The sequence below is a fragment of the Bolinopsis microptera genome, chromosome 2 (assembly GCF_026151205.1).
Source record: "Bolinopsis microptera isolate Bmic1 chromosome 2, MBARI_Bmic_1.0, whole genome shotgun sequence".
Classification (NCBI taxonomy): Eukaryota; Metazoa; Ctenophora; class Tentaculata; order Lobata; family Bolinopsidae; genus Bolinopsis; species Bolinopsis microptera.
Window position 1 is genome coordinate 19,778,345 of NC_087073.1, and position 18,378 is coordinate 19,796,722.

Here is an 18,378-nt window from a genome sequence, read left to right on the forward strand (position 1 = left end):
CCCTCAGTGATTTTGGAGGACTTAATAAACGTAGTGCTCTTAATGAAATAAAAAATTGACCTTTATATGATATGTTTTAATATTAATCTTTCCACAGACACTTGCATTTTGATGTTTACTTTCACCTCTGCATCTTTTGTTTATATCTTATGTTTGAATGAGACTTACTCACAAATTTCCCATCTCAGTATTGATCTATTTTTGTCATGTTTTTAAATTACTTCATAGAACAGTTATTTTAATAAACTTGCTTTCAGAATGAGACATGTAAAGATTACACAATCGATAGCTTAATGTGAATTTCGTGTTTTACTGTTTCACTGAATGTCTCAAATATATATATATATATAAATTATATATTATTATATGTTGAAGGGTTTGATAAAAGTTTTTTAAAAATAAGCTAGGTATCTGTTTTATTTTTTAAACGAGAAAACAATAATATACATAAACTATATTATATCATATACGTTCACAAAAATGAGTTGCTTAATTTTGTTCATTGGTCTCTATAAAATATTATACATACTTAAAACATTATATCATGATATATTTATTATTATTGTCTGTGTGTTATGAAAGTTCCAACCGAATGCTGTCTATTTTAAAGTGTTCTTATCAAAGAAGATAGAAACATTTCTGCCATCGTAAATGTAAACACTATTGCGGTTCACCGTGTAGGGCGGATTCTCGTTGTTTTTGTAAATGTGCATCGCTCCCCAGCCCGCGCAATGCACCTCTACTGCACAGTGAGCTCCCATGTGACTCTGGAACATCGTGCACCATTTTACCGGAGCCGCATCGTTGTAGCAGTGCCAGGTGAACTCCTTGTCAGACACATTTAAGATGTAAGCGTGGTCTGTTTTCGTGCTGGAAATGAAGCTCCGAGCTTTAACCAACACATCTATGGCTCTTCCAACGTTTTTAATCTGCTCTCCATACGTTACAAACAATAGTTTTTGCTGCGTTTGCGAATGCCTCTGGATCCGCCAACACTGCTTCCGTTATTACCGCCGCACCAGCCATCTCTTAATATCCTGCCAGATTTCATCGTGAATATGGAAAGTATCTAATTCAGGCACAAGATGGAATTAAAAAAAGAAAACATTCGAATCTCAATTGTTTGTCAATGATTTTTAGAGACTTAAATCCTATACAATCAAAGAAAGTATTCGTTTAACCATTTGTAATAGGATTACAAGCATATTTCAAAAATCTGTAACGATTTGTCCTGTAAATAACACCCCAGTTTGAATAATGTTTAAAACAAAAACTGTGACAAAAATTAAATCAGTACCGTTTCATAACTTAGTTAGAGTGATGACAATTTAGAGGGCTGACAATTTAGAGGGCTGACAATTTAGAGGGCTGACAATTTAGAGGGCTGACAATTTAGAGGGCTGACAATTTAGAGGGCTGACAATTTAGAGGGCTGACAAATGATAATTTAGAGAGCTGAAAATTTAGAGTGCTGACAATTTAGACGGCTGAAAATTTATGGGGGCCTCTTTCAAGTTAAAAAATTCAAACTGGGAAAATTGCACTGCTGATATATCTGATTACGCTACAGTAACTTAGATCACAAATTATATTAATCTGCCAGCGTGACCAGAATCGTGGGAAAAGTCGTGCTCCAAGCTTACAGAACCCTAAACTCCGCACTGCTAAGAGCTTAAGCGACAAGCGTTACCTTATATGGGCACCACATGGTAATACTGCCTACTGGCTAGCTTGTCTCATGTTGGTAGGATTGCCAGACTACAGGCTTGTAGTGTGGGGGGGGGGGGGGGGGGTGGGGGTACGACACATTTATTTAGCGCTTTTCAGTATAGACTCAGAGTAAAAAAGTTAAGGATTTATAGGATTCGTGATCAGAAATAGCTATCGAAACAATAAATTCTTATTCTTAAGAAAACAATATGAAATCTTGCGCTATCCAATAATTTTGCAGCAGCTGATTAGCTGATATTGATAATAAAGCTTAAGGTCCATGAGCAGGAACAAAGCTAACAAAATATTCCGCAACCTCGTGAAGTTTATTCTTTATAGTACGGTTGCAAATGGGTGTTGCCATAATTTCAGTTCCAAAATTTAAAATTTAATAATAATGAATTTAAATCTACTGGTATTTAGTCTTTCTCCGTTATTTGGTATTTAAATTTAATGAAATCCTGAAATGATGCAAAGGATTGTGGAATTTTAGTAAATTTAAACTTTTCATACAAAGTTCAAATATTTTTTATCGTGCAGGATCCTGGTAAACCCATTATCATTGGTAGATATCATTCGCAGCAAACAGACGAATGCAGCTACTAAAGTTGTGCCATTCAAGCTGCCGCCATCATGCGATTCACGGCGACAATATCATCATGATTTTAGAAAGTTTCTTCGACAAAATCTTTATCAGAGCCCCCTTAGATAAATTGATTTTGATATTATTTTTATTTACATTGTCATTGTATTAATTCTTTACATTGATTTCAAGGTAGGGCGAGCGAATGCCGCTGCTGCTAGGGCACCGGTAGAGGACCGGTATCCGATCATACCGCCCAATAAAAGTCTAAAAATACGCACCAGATCGTTGAACAAATTAAACAGATACTTGGCAAATGGCTCATGATCATGATAAATCTAATCATTTAAGATTAGACTGATTTTATACCCAAATTTGTGTTATTAATACCCCCAACGTCAAGTAAGGTACTGACTGTATGATCCCCCCCCCCCCCCCCCCCCCCCCCCCCCCCCCCGGAGTAGTATGAAACATGAACAACAGTAGTTTCAGGAAAAACTTCCAAAATCGTATATCGAGAGGTAGGTAGTAGGTACTACTACTAGTTACGTAATTCAGAAAACCGAAAAAAATCTGTTAGGATCATAATGATCAGGGAAGCATGAACCGTGGAAAAATTGGTTTCCAGGAATCCACTTTCACAACAAGGAAAAAAGAAAATCGCGATCATTTAGGCCAAAAATCGCGGCGCTGCGACAAGCCAAACTAGGCAAAATCGCGGCGAAAGATAATGTATTTTCAAAGCTAAGTTAGATATCATATATTCGTTAAACTAGCCGGCATTAGTTTAGTTAGATTAGGGAGTGATAAGCAAAACAATAGTATATAACTAAGCTATTACATCCAGTTAGATGCGGATCGATAAAACGGAGTAGGACGGAGACTTGAAGTCGTCTATTCTTGATCAGTGTGCCTTAAGGAATCTCTAATACAAAGCCGAACCGTATGGAGAACGGCACTATACACAAGAGAACGGCACCTTGTCTTTATGTTTAGCTTGTACTAGCTATTTTATAAGTTGCTGGGTTGGAATCAAAATCCCAAAACACAGGCAGATTGCAGAATAAAATTGGTGCAATTGCAAAGCGATGTATAAGACTGCTATTTGGTAACTTCCCCGATTTTGATCATAAAGAATACAACTTAAAATGTGCACGTTCGAGAACTTATAATAAACATATATTATGGCTAGCAAGAACTACTGTCTAGAACACACTAAACCGCTGTTCACTGAGCAGAAGAATATGAATCCGGAGAATCTGCACATGTATCATACATTTATGGAACTATTCAAAATCCTTAAATTTGATGTCCCTCAGTCCATTATAGATCTTTTCAAGTTCTGCCCTAAAAATGAAAAACTTCGTTTGATCCCATTACTGACATTAGAATGTAGATATCTCCCAACAGAACTTTCAGTACACCTCTACCAAAATTTGGAATGATCTCATCCCTAATAGCAATGTACCTATAGTATAAGTATAACTATTACTAAATACTATCAGTAAGGCTCTTCAAACATGGTATTGTCAAAGCCTGTACTACTTTGAGAATGACTCCAATCCGTCGGCCGGGTGGTGTAGTGGTAACACGATCGCCTCCCAAGCAAAAGACCCGGGTTCAAATCCGGTCGGATGCAAGTCGGCCAGTTACCAAGCTGTGATTTGGTACAGCTTCGGCTGGTGATACACACTCTTAGGCTCGTAGGACTAACCCCCCTACAGCTAGTATAGTGCCTCGGCATAGAGTGGCTTAGGGTTACTGAAAAGGAGATAAGCACCTCAGGCCATCCCACCGTTCGGGAGAGACCTGCCCATGTATTGTATGTTGTATGTTTGTCACCAGAAAAGCAGAAAGTACCTTTACCTTACACAAAAACACGGTTTTCGGGTATTATTCTTGTAGCTGCTGGCCTCTAGTTGAGCGCATAATTTGGTAAAGCTGGTTACTCCTTCATGAATTAATCTAGTCTACAGATGTTTGAAACCCCCCCCCCCCCTCCGTTATCAGTTTTACAAATAGCTATTCTGTCAAAATTACACTAGCGTAATCATTTGGAAAATTTGGGTTCAGTTGTCGTTTTAAGATTTACGCTGATTGGGCACCCAATTAAGCTGATTCGGTGCCCTGTTAACTGTGTGGGAACTAGGTTCAATTGGGTTCAGTCGTCGGTCAGCCTTATAAAGAACGTGATATTTGGCCCTCGGACTTAAAGGAGAATGCGCAAATTTGGTCCTCAGATTAAAAGACAAATGCGCAATTTGTCGCGGAGAACTGAAAAATCGCGATTTGTCGCTAGGATCTGAGAAAAAAGCGATTTTTCGCGGCAAACGTCAAAAATCGCGATTTGTCGCGGAGAATGGGAAAAATCTCGATTCCGCACGTGCCGCGATTTCCTTTTGACCTTGTTTCACAAGCATTTCTGAGCCCACTTGTCTGCTGACGTAACATTGTTAACCAAAAACTTCCCAACTTCCCTAAAACTTAGACATAAAAACTTAGACCACTAGACATAAGTTTACCACTAGACGCTACACCCAAATCAATGTCAGGAAAACTGCAAACATTCAGAAGACGATACATAGAGGCCCTCTTATGAACAAAGGCAAAGATGAGGAAATAAAATAATACGTACCTATGTGATGTAAAATGTGTAAGGCATAAGGTTAGTAAGCAGTTAATCTGAGATTTGGAACAATGAGAACATGGGAGAACATTGACCAATTTTTAAGACAATTAATCTATATTATAACTTTATAACATACCTTTGCGAAAACAATATGGACAGAAACTCATGAGGGTAAAGGAAATATTTCTACAAACATAGTGATAGTGAAAAACTTATACAAAGGATGCCACAATGCTGGCAACATGCCGCCACCTCTAAGTCGCCCAAAAAAAGCCACTGAGCTGCAAAATTTAGCCACTACTCGATAGAATAAAAATTGTTAAGTGATTTAAACGGTTCTTTTGCGATAGTGTAATTGCGACAACTAGCGCTGGATGGCGACAACTAGCGCTATCCATTTAAACCTCATTCTGTCCGATAACCATAATGATATAATATACCATAGGAGTTCGGACTACTTGTTCCAGAACTACGTGCTTAAGAACAACTTGTTCACTTGAAGAACCGTGGAAATTTCTGCGAATGTCGCGGCGCCGCGATTTTTGGCCTTAATAATCGCGATTTTCTTCTGTCCTTGTTCACTAGCAGTTAGCACGTGCCAGGTGCCTTCTCAAAATAAATGAGCAGTGATGAGAGTGGAATAAGCTTCAGTACATATATTTGAAGTCTAACTTTGATGGTTAAGTGTCTTTGGTTTTTTGTCCAATTTAGATATTGTGCAGCTTTCAGGACAATCAGTTGTGTTGTGTTGAGATTGATAGCACAATATTTTGTTACAGAAATTCTACACTGGACTTCATAATTTGCTGTCCGTTATCGTTCAAGTATCATTTCTCTCTTTTTAATCTTTCGAAATAATTAAGTTTGTTGAAAAGGGCTTAACTTTTCAGTTCTTTTCTTTTCCTATGATAAATATTGGAACTCATAATATCCCAGACATAAAGCCCCAACAAGAATATTTTGAGCACTTAAAAAAATTGAATAAATAAAAATTGTATATCGGATCTCCCAGTTACTCTCACCTTCCCTGCCCCATAGCATATGGAAGAGAAGTGTACCTATTATCCTGCAGAGTGTAGACACTAGACGTGATGATAATACACAAGTCTCTGATTTAGTCAATTAAATTAGTAATTCGATGAGGTTGATAACGGTGTGAAGTATGTACTGTTTTGTGTTAAATGGGCCATGTATCTTCGCTGTTATCCCGGCGGCACACATGTAAGATGCTATTGTGCCAGAATAACGGGAAATTTTGCTCTTCGATTTGAAAGAGCCAATTAAATCTTATATTTCGGTGCCCCTGGCATTTGTAACATCGCACCATTCTCAACCTGTCCTTAACCCGATTAATTAGCTTGTAGGGAAGCCTTTGACTTTGTTCATACGAGAGTGTGAAACCAAACAAGGAGATGTTTAATTTGGATTACAGCTGTCAACCAATAACCATTAACCATACATGGTGACTGGTGAATATGGTGAGCTGTTGATTAAATGTTTTACAATTTTCGTACGATCACTTTTTAATACATTTCCACAAGAAAAGACACAAACTATCTACATTTTTGTATGCAAAAATAGTGTTACAAATATATTAAGATATTATGATATCAGCACGTCTCGTAATTTTAAAATCAATAAATAATGCACCAAATATTAATGCACCAGAAATTCCAGCCAGCAGAAAAAGAGTGAAAAAATCCCAAATAAATGTGTCATACAGTTCCTATAAAATATCCGTGTAAAATAGGAATAACAATCACTGGTTGAGTTTACAGTACATGAAGACAGCAAGTTCGTAGTTTCCTATCTCCTTCATGCCAGTCATCTTCTCCTTCCAGTAAGCCCAGCCTTCCTCACTGTCCAAGTGCTGAGCCATGCCGTGGTCTCCGTCCACCAGATCTTTGGAAACTCTTTCAACTACCTGTTGAAAGTAGAGTACGTTTCAAAATTTAGACGTTATTTGTGACTAAATCAGTAAAAATGAATACCGAGATTCTAAGCAAATCCGGCTTTGTTAGTGATAGTATAGCCTTTATCACTTAAACATTATCCAGTAAAATACTTAAATTAAACAGATACCTCGCTCTCTTTTCCAGTGAAGTCGAATTCCATCAGTTTCTCCTGGAAACTTGCTGAGGGGTTGTCCATCTTGCCGTAGGTGTAGTCAATGTCATAGCCTGGAGGAGGTTGAGGAGCATCAAGTTTCCCGTAGCTGTAGTCAACGTCGTAACCGGCGGGAGGTTGAGGGGCATCAAGTTTGCCGTAGCTGTAGTCAACGTCGTATCCTTGTTTTCCCATCTCCTTCAGCTTCTCGTATTCTCCAGATGTAATCCCGGGGTATTTAATCTTCAGAGCGAGGATGTTGAGCTCCTGATTTATACCGTTGAGGTCGGTGTTAGTGGCACAGAGACACATCTCCGGAGTTGGAGGACGGAGGAGGAGGGCCTGGTAGTGGGAGTGAGCGCGGCTCCACATCTCGTTCATGTGCAGCACGTGGGCTATCTTCTCCAGGACACTGAAGTTTGTGATAGAGTAGTGGGCCTTGTCCATGTTTCTCAGGATCTGCAATGGTAAATGGTTTGTTTAACTACGTGTTCATTGTTCTCATTTTATACCAACAAATTCTTCAACTCACAAAATTGGAAACTGTGGGATCTTTCTATTTTCATAAATGTTTACTACCTTTATGAGGGGTACTCATATTTAAATAACGTACCAGATCAAGGTATTTGAGAGCATCAGTGGTGAAGCCGTCATCATATCCGGTGTGGGGTGCATGAGGGAGCACTCTCTCCTCACTCCCTAGGTCCTTGTTAACAGTTGGAATGTTGTTCTCCTCACCAACACTAGCGCTGAAGTACTTCTGAATGTCCTCCACGGAGATGGAGTGAAGTCTGTGAGCAACGTTCCGGGCAAACAAATCGGTCAGTCCTCCAGCTTTCAGCTCGTCTCTACACACTGACTTTAGAAGATCAGTCCTCAGATCAACAGGCACTGAATTAATTAAAATATCACAATGTTTTACGTTAACCTGTGAAGCTAGCGACCAAAAAGTATTGAAAGCTATATACTCTAGTATTTTTAGTACAAGTAATGTTTAATATTTACAAGCTGTAGAACTTGATACATACCATGAATTGTATTACCAAATAACGGAGTAGTTCGCTGTTTATTAGTCTCATGATTGAAATACTGATAGTTGGATATTATCCGGGTTGGCGAGACAAGGACAAATGAAACAAGGAAGTTAGGAGTAAGGGCAAATTTTTGGCGTCAACGCCATCTTCTGGCTAAAATTGGTATAAATGTTAGTATATAATTGTAAATGCTTAGTATACTAGTTAAAATGCTAAATTGAAATTACACACACTGAATACAGGTTACATCAAATGGTATTATATATTATTACATTGAAAATGGTGATGTACACACGTTTTACACTCTGTCCAAGTACATAATATCTACTGGACAGAGTGTAAAACGTGTGTACATCACCATTTTCAATGTAATATATAATACCATTTGATGTAACCTGTATTCAGTGTGTGTAATTTCAATTTAGCATTTTAACTAGTATAGAAGCATTTACAATTATATACTAACATTTATACCAATTTTAGCCTGAAGATGGCGTTGACGCCGAAAATTTGCCCTTACTCCTAACTTCCTTGTTTCATTTGTCCTTGTCTATTCAAACCGGATAATATCCAACTATCAGAATTGTATTACATAAGGTAAAACTTCGACAGTAGAAAGATAAATAAATGTTTACCTGCAAGGCAGTTAGATGCGAGGGCAGCGATCAGCAGTCCAATCATATCGTGAGCCTGGAGCAATTCCTACAATTTATCAAAGAGAAATGAGAGGTATGATCCAATCCTTCTATTTAACCCCGAATCTTTTCCCTGACATGAAGTAAAAGGAGGAAACACATTATTTTCCTTTTTATTTCCTATTATATAACCAGGGAACTCACGAGAAATTCCCGTAAAATTTCATTGGTTCCCCTGTTGGATGCATCTCAATGATTGGTTGAGTCTGAACAATATTGTTAGGACCACCTCACTGTTCCCTGATCGGTGCCTTGAGACTGAAAGGATTCTACCGAACCCTGAAAACTTTTCACGCTACTCAATTGTAGATTTGGGTTGAGCTACCGGTATATCTGGCCACGATGACCTAGATTGTAGCGGATTTACACAGCGCCATGAAGTCACGTGTTTCTCCAGAACGTGAGGCTCAGAATTATCGGAAGAATTTACCATTTCTACTGAAATCAGAGATTGAAAATGATTCCATTTTGTCATTCGCTAGATCTAAGTCTGGGTCGGAATATGATGAACTAAGCAGAAAAGAGCTAGTAATTACAAAATAGTACATTTATCTCCCAATATTATAAATTCTGAAGAACTTATAAATAATAAGTAAAGCTGACGTAACCATCCTTTTCAGATCGACGGAGAACAGCTGAACAAGATCCTGGGACTGGTGGACTCAGGTGTGAAACAGGGCGCCAGTTTGCAGACCGGTGGGGCACAGTTCGGTGATAAGGGCTTCTTCATGCAGCCCACTGTATTTGCGGATGTGCAGGACCACATGGATATCTCTACTCAAGAGGTGAGAACCTTTTCAAGTTCACTAAATCATTTGAGATTTTGTAATTTTCAAGTTTACTAAATCATTTGAGATTTTGTCATTTTCAAGTTTACTAAATCATTTGAGATTTTGTCATTTTCAGTACACAAAATAGCTGTGTTAGATTTGGTACTGTAAAGTGTTATTTTTCTTTTCTGCAATATGCGTACGGCATATTCTCCAATCATTCGACACATCATAACATTTAGGAAACTACACTGCAGGATATGTTTTTGGGTAGGGGTGTTATATTTCGCAATACGACCACGATAATTTAAATTGCAACAAACCTTAAAATTCTACTCCCGAATATCCGCACAGCAACAGAGCATGTAAATCTCATTATTCTTGCACTGTTGCATCACGAAACTGCAGGAACTGCTAGCTGGAATAGGTCTCTCTAATGAAAATGTTTATTATTGTAAAGGACTTTGAGGGGGTCTGTAGTCCCCCCGCATAGTATGTTTGTGTTTCACTGATTTGTAAACTGAAGACGTAAATATCCATATATCAGGAAGCACAATCATAGCAAAAATGTAATATGTTGGTGTATGCGTGTACCGTTTTTCCTCAACTACCACAGGCCACTAATGTTCTGTAATACTGTAATACTAATATCTACACCAAATTCCAGAACAACTAATTCTGGATCATCTCAATCTATAAAATCTGGCTGTATGCGTAGGTAACGCACTGAGCTGGATGGAACCGTACCTTGAAAACAGGTATCAATATGTCAGATTTTTTAATGAGGTTATAAAATCCGCGATTCACCAAAAGCGCGTATAATTCCAAGATTACTGAAAATAAAACTGATCTAGATCTGATCAAGATCATAATCAGTCTAGTATTGTCTACTGTCTATTCTATTGATATTTTTGTTGTTCGTTTATCAACAGAGGCCCTTGATCATTGAATCATTTCATTCAGACAATTTGATTTCAGTTTAAAGTATTTTAAAACGATATGATTTAACTGCTGAGGCGTATGATTCGTATTTTTTAGCAAGGCCTTGTTACTTTTTAATTTTACTCAGTGATAATTCATGACATTAGTGCGAGGAAAAAAACATCTGAAGAATAACCATGGAAAATGATAGCACTGTATTATAAGGGTGTTGTGCTGCCAGCTATTTCCAAGCCAATATCTGGCTTTCCACAGAAATTGTAACGATCCATTTGTTCTGCAGAAATGGCTTCCTGCCAGGAACAAAGTGCTCTCTTCCGCTCTCAAGAATGTTGGCACTCTGCCCAGGATAGGTAACCCGCTAATTGCTTCACTAAGCACTGAAATGTATGGGTTTAATTTAATGGACACGTTCAAAAAAAGGTGGCACTAGAGATTGATTTTTTTAAATGCGTTTTAAAAATAGTCATTGTTCTTTGTTGGTTGATATATCTATCTATACCTTTAGAAATTCGATTAAATTTCATGATCCTGAAATCACGGAGTCTCTAGTGCTTATATTACAGGAGTTATCGTTATTTGTGTGCCAATGATTCAAATATCACACAATTAGAAATGCAAGATGAATCAACACTAGATAATCTGAAAAGTACTATTCACAAAGACGCCAAAATTGATATGGTGATTATAATGCATGTAAGGAATGGAATGTCTTATCTGAAATTGTTATTGGTGCCAAAATGATTCAAAAATCACAACTTAAACGTTGGAAATGAGCCTATTTTGAGCAGTGATTATTGAATCATCTTACGTTTTTATTGGCTTTCTATCATTTTTTAGGGTACAAAATAGTATTAAATAGTATTAAAACCAGTTAATATGATTCAAAAATCACATTTTCGTTAAAGGTGCGCTATTAAGTCACACTATAGTAAGCCTTAAATTAAGTGCACGATATGACAATTTATATCCATTCTATGATTCTTATTATGTGATTTTTGAATCCATGTCTAAGCTTATACCATATTGAAGGCCTTTGAGCGATAATTTTTGATCTCGGTGCTTAAATGATTCAAAAATCACACAAATCTGGCTACCAAATATGTAATTTCCTTTAAAGTGTGATAATTGAATCATACGTAATGTTCAAGTTGTAATGACATTTTGAAAGTAAAGGTAATGAATCGATAATCACATTTCAAAAATCCGATTAAGTATTATATGTTACTGATATGATTCATTTGTCACATTATGGCGACAAAATTATCATGGCTTGAACTGTAAAAGTACTTGCCTAGTTTACTCAGTTTAAAATCAGTTTTTTGTGATTATTGATTCCACTATTACTCTAATAACGAACTTCTCCATGACCATAAACAAGTGTCACAACACATTACTGCAGATTTACTATGAATACCAACCTGATATAGAGCCAAAAAGTGATACATTCCCCTGATACAGCATAATTTCAATACATGCTCATTTATGTGATTTTTGACTCATTATGGCACTTTTAACCATCTAAATTCTCTAAATATTAGTTAGCATGATATAATTGTGATTGATAGAGTTCATTGTTACAATCGTTTCGTTGATATTCATATCACATTCATCATTCTAAAACACTTAGTCAGAATTAACCCTGTGTGTGATAATTGCATCGTAACTCCACATTTAACCGGTGATACTTTGCAATTTTAACACTCAACTATCTCAAAAAGGTTCAATAATCACATTGAGAAGCAGGACACACTCACAGAATGTAAATTCATCATTAGAGGTGCAAGAAATGAATATTTTGTGATTTCTGGCTCATATCTGCACAATTAACAGATATAAAGAGATGGATGACTTAATTATGTGATATTTGAATCTTTTTGGACCACATATTAAAATTTGGTTAACTTTCATAGCATACTCCTTGAGATACAAGTATTTTAAAATGCTTCACACAATTTTGGCAGTGAAAAATCAATCTCTAGTGCCACCTTTTTATGAACGTGTCCTAATAATGAAAGTTTACATGATATGTCTCGAATTTCCTCTTGTTGCTAATATACAAGGTCTACTGACAAACGTATCACGTATGTACGGCAGATATATGTGTGTAAAGTGTGATCTAACCCTTATAGTTCAAAGGGCAATTTTTCGAGACAAAAATGAATTGGACAACTTCAAACTATATTTATTTGGGCAACCTGTTTCACGGCCAATAAATTTACCTCCCAGTATTGATACACCCGTATCAGATTAGTCAGGGTAGCGCACAGCTAACATGAGGACAGGCCACTTAAGACAGAATAAAATTCCTGGGTTTTACAGACCTTCAGGGCGAAGCTAAATTACAGAATCAATTTAAGACCGCAGCGATCTTATTATTTGAGTGAACAAATTATAAACGTCAACATGTTAACGATTTTTGTTGGCTCAAATAATTGAGTGAAATCGAATTATTGGCCGTGGAACTATAAGGTAACGTATTGCGAAGGGGCTGATAATATCTGTGTGAAGTGTAATCTAATAGTAATAAACTTCAATATGTCTATGGGAAGTGGTTCAACTAAATTTATTTTACGATAAGACGGTTTTAGAAATTTTTTCAATGATGAAAAATATTGAAACATTTCTATATAACTTATAAGGCAAAATAGGCAACTAACAATTAGTAACTAATTTACTTATTTTTTTCTTGCTACAATTTAGGCCCTGTTCCAACAAATATGATGTCAACTTCTTCATTGTGTGACACAATTTGTGCGGCTCACATTATGTTATCATATTACTGTATAGCCTCAATATATACTTTGAAATATCCAGTTACCTAGAGAACAGTTATTTAATTAATTAATTATCTGGACAATTAGACAGTTCTTTGTTTGAGATGGTTTAATTAAATCAAGTTTTTCTGGCGTGTTCTGATTTTATGTCCTTCAATTTGCTGTCAAATAACCTCGCTACACCCATTTTAATAATGGGCGGATATTAAAAGTAATTAAGACATTATTGTAATTCAAAACATTAATGTATTCAGTGGCCATACCGGCAGTAATTGTAAAAAGCTCTTCTTAACAGTAATATAACACTAACAGGCCCAGGCGAATATTCTAAATGAATGATATTCATTAGATTTCACATCTGCTGTTTCCATCTTTCATTGATCAGCACTGTTAATAACTTACGGCAGATGTTGGAATGTTCAAACTATTTCAAAATATGTTCAAGATCTTATTATGCGCATTGTCAAGATCTGTAAACCATCACTCCTTTCTATTATCATTCGTCGCGTCTAATTAAGATAATGACTGATGTTTCAGTAAAATTATGAAACGTAATCTATTTATCCCTTTTTTTACATACCATGGAATCAAGATAGTGCACTTATTTTCTGATATCAGAGATAAAATTCGTTTCGTATTTTACGTAATACAATATTAACATAAATTAACAGGCTAAAAATCAAAAGATATCAAATCGAATAAAACATTAAAACACAAACTCTCCAAATATCTGTAAGTCGTCTACTTCTCATTCCGCGATAAATATCATGTAAATAAAACATAAAATTCAAAAAAGGGCAAAATTATGCCAAACATTTCACCATTGTTATTTACTACAAGAATCAACACTGTGACTAAGAACATCGTTACTAGATAGACTATAAGTACAAACTACGAATAACCAGACTTCCACGCTATCAGACCATTTAAAAAGTCACTATAAATAAAGAAGAGCGACTGCTATAACGAGGAGTGAACCTCTCCAAACACCAGTTCCCGCACTGACACCCTCTCTCTGCTCCACACCATAATCCAGCCCGGTGTATTGGGTGGCACAGTTGGTACCTGGGTTATAGTTCTCATCACTCTCCGTACAAGGGTTCAGAACCTGGTTCCTTATCGTCTCCAGATTATACTCGGGTCCCTGACACGAGCAGTCCGTGCAGGAGGCCCACACCAAGAGGAGGTTAGTGTTCGGAACTGCACTGTAGTTGAAGGACTGGTAACAGGTGGGAGACTGCTGAAGATTGTTCCCTGTACCCACCTCTACGGAGAAGTTCCGGGACATGAAGGGGTGAATCTGGCAACATGTTAGGTCGATCTTAATAGACTTCCAGTCCTCCTTCAACTGATCGTCCGATTCTGATATACCGGATACCAAAATTGAAGGATTCAGTATGAAGAACCAAATGTTCGACAGTAGGTTCATTACTACAGATGCGGTGGAAAACAGCACATTTGTAAGAATTCTCACAGAAGGATAACGCAAGTATAGGCTCACAGAGTCAGCAGCACTCTTAGGTGGCATAGTATTTTCAGGATATACGTCCTCGCAGCTGTAGTAGCATTCTGTGTGATTGAAGGAGTTGTAAATACCCTTTGCTAAAAGCTCCTCCATCAGTCTAGGGAAGAGTTTGGCTAAGTGTTGTCCTTGATGCTCTTCAGCGTCCGATGATACGATAAATGCGTTTTCGTCTACTAAAAACCGGCTTCCTCCCATCCCCCGAAAGGGCTCATACATTTGTTCCTCTAGTTTCAGAGCCGGTACCCTAAATGAAAGCATGAGAGGGTAAGAGTTACTTTGCTGGTGATAGATGATCTGGGAAAGTTCGAAGATGCACTCCGTGGAGGTAGCACTGACGTCTGTGACAGATAACATGTTGTTATTCCCACTGTTGGTAACGAGTGAGACTAGTCTGGTGTACCTCTCACGGGTGTACGGACTGTTTGTTCGTTTCGTTTTGTTGCCCTCGATTATCTTGAACCTGCTTCCAGCCGCCGTTGTGACGAACAGATTCGTCGGATCTTCCTTCAGGTAGGCACTGAGATATTCAGATACCATGTAGATATCATCAAATATCTCGTATGCAAAATCGTGGCATTCTGGAAACTGAAACTTCCGATTGATGAACTCCTCGACAGTTTCGTTATCTACGATATCATCACCCGCTACTTTGCCGAAGAATTTACTGTAAGTACAGTAAGCAGTGTCACGTGACACGTCCTTTTGGGGACCCTGGTTCTCTGTAAACACTTTAACTCGCGTCTTCTGGACGTTAGTTCGCTTGGGGAAGGCTAAAGACTCTCTGTTACAGATGTGAAGAAGAGAATTCTTTTCGTCAATTGCATTCAGCACATTAAAGAAGTAATTGTTGGCAAAACTTCGTGTTCGTTTTGAAACCGACGTATCTGATACCTCCAGGTAAAGTAATTTTGCTTGCTCAGTGAAATTTTGGAAAACCATGCCCTGTTCAACCTTCTTCATTGTTGCTCCGTTGTTGAGATAAGAGTAGAGGTGAAGCTTCTGATCTATCTCTATGGATTCTTTTGTTCCGTACAGGACAGGATGATAGAGAACACTCCCCTTCAGATCCACTGTCACTGCATAACATCCCCTGGCAGTGGACAGTGGGTATAGTCCTAAACTTTTGGCCTCGATGTCCACAGCAGCCACTCCCAGAAATGCCCCTTTACCTTGAGGCAGACTGGAAGGTGTGGTCCAGTTAGCAGCTTTATCTGTTACCACAGGCACTACCAGCGTGGCTATGTACTCCTCAGTTGACGCGTCTTTGTACATTGCCGTAGTTTTCACATGTAGTTCGTCCTCATCCACAACAGAGGTAAACAGCTCACTGGTCAGCTGTAGGATAGTGGGGTTGATATCGGAGAGATCTTCAATCTGGGCATGGAAACCACCTAGAGTAGCTGCTGCAAGCTTCAGGTCACTTGCAAACAGCACGTCCTTACCAACTTGCAGAATAACGATCTTAACGCGGGGATCTATGTTGTATGTTTTGAAAATACTAACGATATCTCTCTGAGTGTAGTCTGTGAAAAGAACCAATGTAGAATGGCACGTGTCTAGGTTCTTAGAGTTATTTAAAACTTCTATGCCCATTCTTATCGCCATGGTTAGGTTCGCAGATCCTTGAGGTTTTATCTTCCTAATCTGTCCGATGAGGATATCTTTAACTCGCTTTCTAGCTCTCACCATCTGAGTTCCACAGCCAATGGGCTCAACAACTTGATTAAAAGTAAGGACGGATATGTAGTCCTCGTCAGATACAATAGTTTTTATGATGCTAACTGCCATTTCCCTCATCAGTTTACCAGTTCTGACTGCCAGTGTCCCGCTCATATCCATCAGGAAAACCACCTTTTTAGATTCGGCCGCCCCCACCCCATACCACCCTCTAAAGCGACAGTCGTAAGTGATCCACTTGCCAACTCTGGGAGTGTAGTAGGAAGGGTAAGTTCTCATGACTCCGTGAGGTGTTCCTAAGTACTGGAGCGTTGTTGCTGATCCAGTTTGGTTTGGAGCCCAGTTCGCTATAAAGTTGGGATCCATCCTCGCTGTCCAGAGAATAGTCTCCCTTACCTTAGTCCAGTTGTAATACACATCAATAGGTATCACAAGACTTGAGTTGGTGACTGATACTGGTCGCTTAAAGTTTGTTAATTTTTGATAGCTCATATTTTGGCCCTTGTGAGTAACATCTTGGAAACGTTCGAGGAAGTCAAAGTCGTTAGTGTCCCCGGTGTAGTTATAGAAACTCTCAAGTGCACTCTTTCTGATGTTCCTCAAATTTTTCTCCGAATTTTTGAACTGTTTCGTTACATTTTTCTCTATCTTCTCTAGTATCTGGAGTCCAGTGTAAGTTTCATAGCTCTGTGTGCTGTAAATCATCTCAATAGCTCCTTTATCAAATCCCTTTTTCATCAATTTTGCCAGCACCTCCCCGATCTTTGTGGCCATAATGTCAGTAGATTCAGGATTGGTAATGCTCTCCCCAGTGCACATGGCCAGCAAAGTGCACAGCACAGCCATTATAAGATCTACCAACCGTACCATCTCCACACGGATCAATGGTTTATTCCGCTTAGTCTGCAGCTTACTTCATGGCGTCCACAACATCTTGCTTGGGCACTGGTATGAGATATCATGTTAAGACTTAGTTAAAGACTATTAGACATACTTTCATTTAAAATGCCGTGTTTAAATATTCGACCAGTGGCGTCACGTAATGTTCTGCTACCGTATCCTTTGCCAGATCCTTGACAAAAATTAGGTGGAACTTAAACTTGGGACATAATGAGTGTGTCTAGCCGGTTCTTGGCTGGTTGCCCGGCACATGTTAACGTGACGCCACTGTTGGAAGCATTTATTTATTTGTATTATAAGTTAAATATTATGGAAATCCGAAAAATTTCCAAGAGAGAAAGAATTCTTGGACGCAAAAAAAAACACAGAAGTCAGAATCCAATATTACAAAGTCCACGTTAAAATTATATAAACTGTATATAATATACTTTGAGTGAACAAACTACGAGACAAGTTTAGTGGGGGCAAGAGAGATGGGCATCTGCCATCTTTTTTGGAGAAATGGGAGTTATAATTTAAACACTGTAATTATTGTTGATAATATTACTGTAGATTACTGTAAACTATACTACTATAAACTATATAAGTATCATAAACTACTATAAACTATACTACTCAAGAAATAGGGTGTAATATGTATGATTTAAAGGCGAATAATCGGATAACATGAGATTTGCTTGACACTTTATGCACATTTTCTAACAAATCGACAAAATCATGTACTGCACAATCAAGTATGTTAACATAATTAGGATAATTTTAATTTAGGTCAAACTTAGATGCTTTAAACATATACAATTCTATAATCGGAATGATTTTCGTGAAGTAAACGAATGAAACAAATCTATTTTATTGTTAAATACTTGGTTATACGATGGTTAAAGATTATAAATATAATAAATTTGCCACTAGAATATGGAAATTTACTAAATAAATTGAAATTGACTAAAATAGATAAAATGTAGATTAAACTCTAAACTATTGCTCAACATCGACTCAAATAAATTGGAACAACATGACCAGTTTAAATATA

At 37.7% G+C, this 18,378-nt stretch overlaps 3 protein-coding genes across 4 annotated transcripts in view; 1 reads left to right on the forward strand and 2 right to left on the reverse strand.

The window, feature by feature from the left end:
- LOC134811886 (aldehyde dehydrogenase, mitochondrial-like) overlaps nt 1-18,378 on the forward strand; it is a 48,633-nt gene that overhangs the window by 19,439 nt on the left and 10,816 nt on the right. For both annotated transcript variants that reach the window (XM_063818998.1, XM_063818997.1), the window contains one exon: nt 9,378-9,542. In XM_063818998.1, coding sequence (XP_063675068.1) covers nt 9,378-9,542 — 165 coding nt within the window. The remainder of the gene's footprint in view (nt 1-9,377; nt 9,543-18,378) is intronic.
- LOC134811888 (uncharacterized) lies at nt 6,481-8,857 on the reverse strand. The gene is made up of 4 exons (XM_063818999.1): nt 8,698-8,857; nt 7,642-7,919; nt 7,005-7,487; nt 6,481-6,846 (listed from the first exon to the last, which is right to left on the reverse strand). The coding sequence occupies exons 1-4, from the start codon at nt 8,741-8,743 to the stop codon at nt 6,682-6,684; spliced, it is 972 nt and encodes a 323-aa protein (XP_063675069.1). The 5' UTR covers nt 8,744-8,857; the 3' UTR covers nt 6,481-6,681.
- LOC134811484 (uncharacterized) lies at nt 13,621-18,196 on the reverse strand. The gene has a single exon (XM_063818327.1). The coding sequence runs from the start codon at nt 17,313-17,315 to the stop codon at nt 14,181-14,183; it is 3,135 nt and encodes a 1,044-aa protein (XP_063674397.1). The 5' UTR covers nt 17,316-18,196; the 3' UTR covers nt 13,621-14,180.